Below are 10,028 nucleotides of genomic sequence, written 5' to 3'. Positions count from 1 at the left end.
AGTCCCCTCTGCTTATTCCCACCCACCTTGGTTAGGATAGACCAACTCACCCCCTACCATCCGGCCAGAAGGGGCTTTAGATCCTTGACTGACAATTGCCCACAGATGCATGGTAGTTCCATTTCCTCATTCTATCAGTTGGGGCCCAAGACTTTGAGCCTTGAGCCTTTGAGACTTGAGACCCAGAGCGACAGGCAATTCTAGCTTATGCCTCCATGTTGGGCCTTCAGTTTCCAAATCACAGAATTATACTATGAAAAAGCTGAAAAGAGTTCATGGATCATTTAGTCCAGACCTTTCACATCACGCTGGATGTTTACATAATTGATCCGAAGGCTCAGAGGGTCCTCTTTCTTTTCTCTTAAGTATGGGAATTAGGGTCAGGACTGGCAGGTGCAGGACTTGCCATGACCATGCCCCTTAATCCCAGCAGTGCTGAGCAAGGCCTTCCATCCCAGCCCCCTGATCCAGCCAGCTGTCTGACTGTGAGTCAGGATGGCAGAGGAAGGTGATGTGGACGAGGGGGATGTGTTCCTGGCATTTGCCCAGGGTCCCTCTCCTCCCAGGGGTCCCATGCGACGTGCCTTGGACAAGGCTTTCTTTATCTTCCTGGCCCTCTTCCTGACACTGCTGATGCTGGAGGTTGCTTATAAGCTGCTGTGGTCACTACCATGGGCAAAGTTAGGGGACTGGCTCCTGGGGACACCTCAGAAGGAGGAGGAGCTGGAATTGTGACCACCGTTCCTATAAACATCTTCTTTCCTCACCAAGGAGGTGAGAGGGGAGACAGGAGGGAAATGGGAGTGCTGGGGACTGTGGAGGAGATGCTTGGATAGCTTAGGGCAGCAGTCTTTTTTTTTTGGTGGGGTGGGGGATGGAGTTTTGCTCTTGTTGCCGGGGCTGGAGTGCAATGGCGCGATCTTGGCTCACTGCAACCTCTGCCTCCAGAGTTCAAGGGATTCTCCTGCCTCAGCCTCCTAAGTAGCTGGGATTACAGGCATGCGCCACCGCACCCGGCTAATTTTGTATTTTTAGTAGAGACGGGGTTTCTCCATGTTGGTCAGGCTGGTCTCGAACCCTGACCTCAGGTGATCTGCCCGCCTTGGCCTCCTAAAGTGCTAGGATTACAGGCACGAGCCACTGCGCCGGGCCAGGGCAGCAATCTTAAATTCTACACCTATACTCAGGGAAATAATTTTGAAAAAGTATATACTCTTTCACATATCTTTAAGTAGGTATCTAAAAAATTTTCATCATCAGTTAAAATTGTGGCCGGGCACAGTGGCTCACGCCTATAATCCCAGAACTTTGGGAGGCCGAGGCAGGGGGATCACCTGAGGTCAGGAGTTCAAGATCAGTCTGGCAAATATGGTGAAATCCTGTGTCTACTAAAAATACAAAAATTAGCTGGGCAAGTTGGTGGGCACCTGATTGTGTGCCTCAGCAACTCGAAGGCTGAGGAGGAGAATCGCTTGAACCCTGGAGGCAGTTGCAGTGAGCCGAGATCGCACCATTGCACTCTGGCCTGGGTGATAAGAGTGAGACTCCTTCCAAAAATAAGTAAATAAATAAAAATTGTTTCAAGGATGTAATTCTGGCATATTGAAAATATTCACATTTATTTATGTATTTATTTATGTATTTATTTATTTGAGGTGGAGTCTTGCTCTGTCTCCCAGGCTGCAGTGCAGTGGCACAATCTCGGCTCACTGCAACCTCTGCCTCTGGGGTTCAAGCGATTCTCCTGCTACAGCCTTCTGAGTAGCTGGGACCACAGGTGTGTACCAGCACGCCTGACTGATTTTTATATTTTTAGCAGAGACGGGGATTTCACCATGTTGGCCAGGCTGGTCTCGAACTCTTTTTTTTGTTTTTTGAGACAGAGTCCTTCTGTCGCCCAGGCTGGAGTGCAGTGGCAGTGATCTCGGCTCACTGCAGCCTCTGCCTCCCAGATTCAAGCGATTCTTCTGTTTCAGGCCCCCAAATAGCTGGGACTACAGGTGTGCGCCACCATGCCCAGCCATTTTGTATTTTTAGTAGAGATGGGGTTTCACTGTGTTGGCAAGGCTGGTCTGGAACTCCTGATGTCAAGTGATCCACCCACCTCAGCCTCCCAAAGTGCTGGGATTACAGGCGTGAGCCATTGCACCCAGCCTATTTATTTATTGAGATGAGGTCTCACTATGTTGCCTAGGCTGGTCTGTACTCCTGAGATCAAGCAATCCACCCACCTCAAATTCCCAAAGTGCTAGGATTATAGGTGGTGAGCCACAGCATCTGGCCACATTTTATTTTATTTAATTAATTAATTTATTTATTATTTTTAAAATTTTTTTAGTTTTTGAGAGAGTCTTGCTCTGTCACCCAGGCTGGAGTGCAGTGTCAAAATCTCGGCTCACTGCAACCTCCACCTCCTGGGTTCAAGCGATTCTTCTACCTCAGCCTCCCAAGTAGCTGGGACTACAGGTGCCAGCCACAACGCCCGGCTAATTTTTGTATTTTTAGTAGAGAAGGAGTGTCACCATATTGGCCAGTCTGGTCTTGAACTCCTAGACCTTGTGATCTGCCCGCCTCGGCCTCCCAAAGTGCTGGAATTACAGGCATGAGCCACCGCGCCTGACCTATTTATTTTTGTGAGACAGAGTCTCTCTATTTTGCCCAGGCTGGAGTGCAGCGGTGCAATGTTGGCTCACGACAACCTCTGCCTCCCAGGTTCAAGCAATTCTCCTGCTTCAGCCTCCCAAACAACTGGGACTACAGGTGTCCGCCACTGCACCCAGCTAATTTTTTTTGTAATTTTAGTAGAGACGGGGTTTCATCATGTTGGCCAGGCTGGTCTCGAACTCCTGTCTTCAGGTGATCCACCCACCTCAGCCTCCCAAGTGCTGGGATTTCAGGTGTGAGCCACCACGCCTGGCCTATTTTTTTATTTTTTGAGACAGAGTCTTGCTCTGTCACCCAGGCTGGAGTGCAGTGGCATGATCTTGGCTTAACTGCAACCTTCGCCTCCCAAATTCAAGGGATTCTCCTGCCTCAGCTCCCAAGTAGCTGGGATTACAGGCACCCCCAACCACACCTGGTTGATTTTTTGTATCTTTAGTAGAGACGAGGTTTCACCATGTTGGCCAGGATGGTCTCCATCTCTTGACCCCATGATACGCCTGCCTCGGTCCCCTAAAGTGCTGGGATTACAGGCGTGAGCCACCGCGCCCAGCCGACCTTGCCTTTAAAAAAACAAACAAAAAAAGAAAGGAAATAAAAGAAAAAAAAGAAAAGGTGTTCATGGTGCCTTAGTGAAAGAAACAGGGTACATTTCCCTTTATTTTAAACAGGTAAGAATGCCCCAGGAGATTTCATGGTTGAGAACTACACTTTTGAGGGGGGAGGGGAAAAATAACTATTCTTTCTTTTTTTTAAGAGGGTGTCTGTATTGTAAAAGGAGAAGTGAAGAATGAGAACCTGTACTGCAGGTGTTTCCTTAGGAAGACCAATTTTGGGAAAGTTGAGGTTCTGGAAATTAAATCCCTTACATCTCCCAAGTTCCAGTCCCCGCAGAGGTTTTTTATGTTCCCCATTTTGAAAGCTGTAGACTTTGACGACTGGAGAGAAGTGATGTGGGATTGTTCAATGGACGAGTGTTTGCGATTCTATGACTCAGCGTTAGGGATGTAGTAAATTCTGTGAACCTAGTTAAGCGGCAAGATGCCCACCACTTGTGGAAATGGGAGCCTTAGCGATTGGGACCTTGTTAATCTTTCTGGTTTCCTCATAAGCTCACCTCTGGACCCAGCCTTGCCTCCACGACTCCCTCCAACCTCCCTAAACTCAACGAGGTGGGTATCAAGTCTGTTTCTTCACCCTTCATTCTTTTTTCCCCCTCTCCCAGAAGAGGAGGAAACCCAAAGTATTTTATGAGCCTCATTTCGTTTCACAGCAGCCCTCGCAGAGGCTCAAACTCTCCTCCAAGCCCCACCCCATCATCGTCCATCCGCAGACCCTGGGCCTCCACGACAAAGCACGGCCTCACAGTCAGCACTGACAGCCCTTCGAGGACCCCCTCTGGAGAAGGAGAACCATTCAGGTCCCAATCGTCTGGTTGGTCATTAGTTCTGTGGTGAAGCTTGAAAAGCAAATCAGCAACAATAGTAATAATAATAACACTTTTGTATGGCGCGTTGTGCTCATTTGTACGCATGTGTTATAACGATCGCGGGACGCAGCACCTGGCAGTAGAAGCAGCTGCTGGACAGCGGCAAGGAGCGCGCCGCCCTTGCAGGGGAAGGGGCTGGGTCAGCCGAATAAGCCGCGGAAATGGGAACCTGGGGGACAGGAAAGCAGGGCCAGATAGCTTGCCAATAGTATAGTTGAAGAAAAAGGTTTTACTTCCCTTTTAAGAGACTTCTGCCATTCCCTGAGACCCTGCGCAGCTTTGGAAAGCCCAATTCCTAAACCACCCTGTTCAGTTCCCCTGCCCCTCCTTGGGAAGGAGGCTCCGTCCTCCCCACGCGCCACTCGCCGGCGGTTGGGCCCCAGGGAGGAAGTTTCTGATTGGAGGAGTCAGAGAAGCACCGGGCGAAAAGAGCTCCACTGGCTGCGCACCGAAGTTCTGGCGTAGCCAGCGCCGTACGGCAAAATGGCGGCCCCCAGCTGCTTTGGGACGCCTGGGTTCGGGGAGACAAACTCCGACCTGGACAACAGCGCTATGTGGGCGGCACTGGAGGTGTTCGCGGGGCGTGCCTACGGCCACTTCCGGCCACAGGAAGACTTGTTCCGTACGAAAATATGGCGGCGCTTAGTTGCATGCAGGCGGAAACTCTGTGGCTTCCGGTCCGTAGTGGGGCCTGCGGTGGGAGTGGGAAGGAAGGCGGAGGGAACCATGCGAGGTTCTGAGATCTGCGGCGAGGGTCGCCTCGAGAGACGGTTTCTGAGGTGGGGGCCGGACGGTGCGGGGATCAGAGGCGGGGGCGGGGATATCGAGGCAGAGGTATTGGGGAGAGCCGGGCTCTGAGTCTGAGGGGAAAACTGTGGTACCTTCCTATCCCTGAAAGGGAGTGGGGCGGCCGGGGGCTGAACTGGGGGAGGGGGATTTGGCGGGAAGCGCATCTACCGGACCTGCCGGACCCAGGGTTGGGATCTAAGAGGAATCGGGAGAGCGTAGCGCGGTGCGGGGGGACTTCTAATTAGTTACAGGTCACCGAGAGAATGGGGGAAATTAGGGTGGGGTGAAAGGGAGGGGACTTGGGTAAAATATCTTCAACCTAAAGACCCAGTTTGAGGAGACTTATCTGAGGGTGAAATATGGAGATAATTCAAGGAGGGGAAAAGAGAACGGACTGTTGGGAGGGAACCTCTTTCACCTCAGAGAGTCTAGGAGTTGGGGTGATCATTCAGGATGGGGCGGGTGTGGGGTTGACTTGCTTGAGGGCAGAGGGGGCAAACACATGAGGTGGCGCCCACAGGAGTGTGTTGTCTGTGCATGGGGGTGTCAGGACAATTTAGGGAGCAGTGTGGGAGAAAGAACCAACTTGCCAACTCTGGGAAATAGTGGGGAAATGAAACAGAAAGACCGGAAATCGACGTGAGGGGAAATGCAACAGAAAGACCGGAAATCGACGTGAGGGGTGGAGCAGAAGGTGGCAACTTAAGGTGTGGGGGGGTTGTCCCCCCACACCACTTGAAGGGCCCGAAAAGCATGTAGAACTAATGGTTATTGAAATCAGGTGGTGAAGACAGTGTTGGTCAGGGCTGGATGTTACTGAAACCCAAGGAGTTCAGAAAATGGGTGAGGTGAAGGGATGGGGCTATGCTGGAGGGGCTCATTCTGAGGCCCCATCCCCTTCCAGCAGGAATTCTGAAATCCCCACCACTTCCTCCCTCCGGGGGATTTGATTCCCCCATGGCCACCGCTAACAGCATCATCGTGCTGGATGATGATGACGAAGATGAAGCAGCTGCTCAGCCAGGGCCCTCCCACCCACTCCCCAATGTGGCCTCACCAGGGGCAGAAGCCCCTAGCTCTTCTGAGCCTCATGGGGCCAGAGGAAGCAGTAGTTCGGGCGGCAAGAAGTGCTACAAGCTGGAGAATGAGAAGCTGTTCGAAGAGGTGAGCTTTAGCGGGGAAGATTGTTGTACCCCAGGGAGGGGGATGGCTGACTGGCTCTCCTGTCCTTTCTTCCCCACTAACCCCGCTCCCCTTTCTCTCAACCCCCTCCCTTGTCTCTCTTCCCCTTCCTTCTTCCCCTGAACCTTCTAGTTCCTTGAACTTTGTAAGACGCAGACAGCGGACCACCCTGAGGTGGTCCCATTCCTCTGTAACCGGCAGCAACGTGCCCACTCTCTGTTTTTGGCCTCGGCGGAGTTCTGCAACATCCTCTCTCGGGTCCTATCTCGGGCCCGGTGCCGGCCATCTAAGCTCTATGTCTACATCAATGAGCTCTGCACTGTTCTCAAGGCCCACTCAGCCAAAAAGAAGCTGAACTTGGCCACTGCTGCCACCACCTCCAATGAGCCCTCTGGGAATAACCCTCCCACACACCTCTCCTTGGACCCCACAAATGCTGAAAACACTGCCTCTCAGGCCCCAAGGACCCGTGGTTCCCGGCGGCAGATCCAGCGCTTGGAGCAGCTGCTGGCGCTCTATGTGGCAGAGATCCGGCGGCTGCAGGAAAAGGAGTTGGATCTCTCAGAATTGGATGACCCAGACTCCACATACCTGCAGGAGGCACGGTTGAAGCGTAAGCTGATCCGCCTCTTTGGGCGACTATGTGAGCTGAAAGACTGCTCTTCACTGACCGGCCGTGTCATAGAGCAGCGCATCCCCTACCGTGGCACCCGCTACCCAGAGGTTAACAGGCGCATTGAGCGGCTCATCAACAAGCCAGGGCCTGATACCTTCCCTGACTATGGGGACGTGCTTCGGGCAGTAGAGAAGGCAGCTGCCCGACACAGCCTTGGCCTCCCTCGACAGCAGCTCCAGCTCATGGCTCAGGATGCCTTCCGAGATGTGGGCATCCGGTTACAGGAACGACGTCACCTCGATCTCATCTACAACTTTGGCTGCCACCTCACAGATGACTATAGGCCAGGTAGGGGGTTAGTGGGATGCCTCTCAGTGACCCTTATATGTCAGGTATGAGGCGGATGGGGCATCTCTCTAGTCCTTTCTAGGGTTTGTACTCTTCTAGTCCCTTCCACAGCTGAGTGCTCTGACTTTATGTCTTCCCACGTAGGCATTGACCCTGCACTATCAGATCCTGTGTTGGCCCGGCGCCTTCGGGAAAACCGGAGTTTGGCCATGAGTCGGCTGGATGAGGTCATCTCCAAATATGCAATGTTGCAAGACAAAAGTGAGGAGGGCGAGAGAAAAAAGAGAAGAGCTCGGCTCCAAGGCACCTCTTCTCACTCTGAAGACACCCCTGAAGCCTCCTTGGATTCTGGTGAGGTGTGGATGGGGTGAAGCCTTCAGAGAGACATTGTCCTTCCCCTGCACTGGCCACCAGGGAGTCCAGGTTGACTGATGGGGGAGCATGAGAAGGAATGCAAGAACCAAACCCTCTGGGGCAAGGGATTCCTTAGAGAAACTTTTTTGTCCCCCAGGGCCCTAGTGGAATGGCATCCCAGGGGTGCCCTTCTGCCTCCAAAGCTGAGACAGATGATGAAGAAGATGAGGAGAGTGATGAGGAAGAGGAGGAGGACGAGGAGGAGGAGGAGGAAGAAGAAGAGGAGGAGGCCACAGATTCTGAAGAGGAGGAGGATCTGGAACAGATGCAGGAGGGTCAGGAGGACGATGAAGAGGAGGAGGAAGAGGAAGAAGCAGCAGGTATGTCAAGGGAACATTCTCCTCACCTGTCATTTCTGTTTTTGTTAGGCATAAGCCACCTGTTTGAGACCTTTCCCTTCCTCCTCCTGGTGTCCTCTCAGCAGTATTTTTTCCCCTCATTCTCAGGCTACCCTCTCCCCTTTTCTTCTTTTCCAGGTAAAGATGGAGACGGGAGCCCCATGTCCTCACCACAGATCTCCACTGAAAAGAACCTGGAACCTGGCAAACAGATCAGCAGGTCTTCAGGGGAGCAGCAAAACAAAGTGTCACCATTGTTACTGTCAGAAGAACCCCTGGCCCCCTCCAGCATAGATGCTGAAAGCAATGGAGAACAGCCTGAGGAGCTGACCCTGGAGGAAGAAAGCCCTGTGTCTCAGCTCTTTGAGCTAGAGATTGAAGCTTTGCCCCTGGATACCCCTTCCTCTGTGGAGATGGACATTTCCTCTTCCAGGAAGCAATCAGAGGAGCCCTTCACCACTGTCTTAGAGAATGGGGCAGGCATGGTCTCTTCTACTTCCTTCAATGGAGGCGTCTCTCCTCACAACTGGGGAGATTCTGGTCCCCCCTGCAAAAAATCTCGGAAGGAGAAGAAGCAAACAGGATCAGGGCCATTAGGAAACAGGTAATAACAACAGGAGGAGGAAGAGGGAAGCCAAGGAGGGATTGCAGGGGACTTTCGGAGAGGAATATTGGGGAACTGAGTCTGCTGGGAGAGACTGGACTGCCCTCCTCCAGCCTCAGTCTTCCCTTACCCCTCCACATATTTATGTTTCGGTTTCTAGCTATGTGGAAAGGCAAAGGTCAGTGCATGAGAAGAATGGGAAAAAGATATGTACCCTGCCCAGCCCACCTTCCCCGTTGGCTTCCTTGGCCCCGGTTGCTGATTCCTCCACAAGGGTGGACTCTCCTAGCCATGGCCTGGTGACCAGCTCCCTCTGCATCCCTTCTCCAGCCCAGCTGTCCCAAACCCCCCAATCACAACCTCCTCGGCCTGGTACTTGCAAGGTAAGAAGGGGAGGCCGTGTTTCTTCTGATAATTTGTTCTCTTTCATTGTCTGTTTTAGCTGCTCTGTCTGAATATTGCACCTGCCACATCCTGTCTCTTCCTTTTTCCCACCCGTTTTATCCTGTAAATCCTCCTGTCTGTTTCTTTTCTCCTGTACTCCAGATCTCTCTGACTGTTTGTCTCTCACTTCCCTGCAGACAAGTGTGGCCACACAGTGCGATCCAGAAGAGATCATCGTGCTCTCAGACTCTGATTAGCTGCCTCCCCTTCTCCCTGCCTCCAGAATGTTTTGGGATAGCATTTGGAGGAATGTGGGAAGCAGATGACTGAGGAAGGGATGGACTAAGCTAATCCCCTTTTGGTGGTGTTTCTTTAAAAAAAAAAAAAAAAGCTTAAGTTTTACACAGAAACATTAATAAACAATAAAGTTCTTTTCTTACTGTATCACTGTCTTTTTCTTGTCCTTCTACTGTTACAGATTGGCATTAGCTGTCCCCTTGCTCAGGGTTAGCCCAATATCCCCGGGGTAGTCCCGATCTGCCCTTTCTAGCCTGGTCTTTTGTTGTTGTCTCGCTATGTCGCCCAGGCCAGAGTGCAGTGGTGCGATCACAGCTCACTGCAGCCTGGACCTCCCAGTCTCAAGTGGTAATGCCTCAGCCTCCCGAGTAGCCGGGACTACAGGCGCGTGCCACCATACCTGGCTAATTTTTTGTTTTTGTTGTTTGTATTTTTTGTAGAGACAGGGTTTCGCCATGTTGTTCAGGCTGTACTTTTTTTTTTTAAGTGCTTCAGCCGCCTTAACGCACTTTACTTTTTCACTTCGTGCAGTAGGAGTGAAAAAGCCAATGAGGGGCCGACTTCAAGGTTATTTGGCCAATCCAGGCCCAGAGAAAGGGGGCGGGGCTTCAGGGGGCTGCAAAGAGCTAGGAAGAGGGCGATTAGATCCCACCAACCAGCTAATGGTCACAGCTCAGAGGCGGAGCCTGGGGAACGATACCTGAACCCATCGCCAATGGGAAAAGACAGGCTTAGAGCTTTAAAGGGGAATAAATGCTTCGGCCGAACCAAGTCCTGAGTTCCCAGCGGAGGAGGGGACCTGATCTTTTAAGGTGGACTGAGGCGACGGTTCTTTAAAGGCAAAGTGGCCGAGTCGGCCGAGTATTGCCCAGCGGCACGGGCGGGGTGCCCGGCTGTGCCTTTAAA

At 52.1% G+C, this 10,028-nt stretch overlaps 2 protein-coding genes across 5 annotated transcripts; both read left to right on the top strand.

Moving 5' to 3' along the window:
• The first annotated feature begins 495 nt into the window (after positions 1-495).
• Positions 496-735, top strand: SMIM40 (small integral membrane protein 40). The gene has a single exon (XM_033216790.1). The coding sequence runs from the start codon at positions 496-498 to the stop codon at positions 733-735; it is 240 nt and encodes a 79-aa protein (XP_033072681.1).
• Positions 736-4,771: 4,036 nt separating this feature from the next.
• DAXX (death domain associated protein) lies at positions 4,772-9,269 on the top strand. 4 transcript variants are annotated; one of them, XM_033216789.1, is made up of 8 exons: positions 4,772-4,929; positions 5,914-6,103; positions 6,254-7,085; positions 7,230-7,441; positions 7,597-7,819; positions 7,976-8,441; positions 8,602-8,824; positions 9,023-9,269. In XM_033216789.1, exons 1-8 carry the CDS (start codon positions 4,877-4,879, stop codon positions 9,080-9,082), a joined length of 2,259 nt encoding a protein of 752 aa, XP_033072680.1. In that variant the 5' UTR covers positions 4,772-4,876; the 3' UTR covers positions 9,083-9,269. The 4 variants fall into 4 exon arrangements, with proteins under 4 accessions (XP_033072680.1, XP_033072679.1, XP_033072676.1 ...); XM_033216788.1 differs by having other exon boundaries at positions 5,844-6,103; positions 6,578-7,085; XM_033216785.1 differs by having other exon boundaries at positions 5,844-6,103.
• Positions 9,270-10,028: the final 759 nt, after the last annotated feature.

This window comes from Trachypithecus francoisi, unplaced genomic scaffold (genome assembly GCF_009764315.1).
Source record: "Trachypithecus francoisi isolate TF-2019V2 unplaced genomic scaffold, Tfra_2.0 Lachesis_group10, whole genome shotgun sequence".
Lineage (NCBI taxonomy): Eukaryota > Metazoa > Chordata > Mammalia > Primates > Cercopithecidae > Trachypithecus > Trachypithecus francoisi.
Note: the sequence above shows the minus strand (reverse complement) of the source record. Positions and strands in the feature narration are given on the sequence as shown.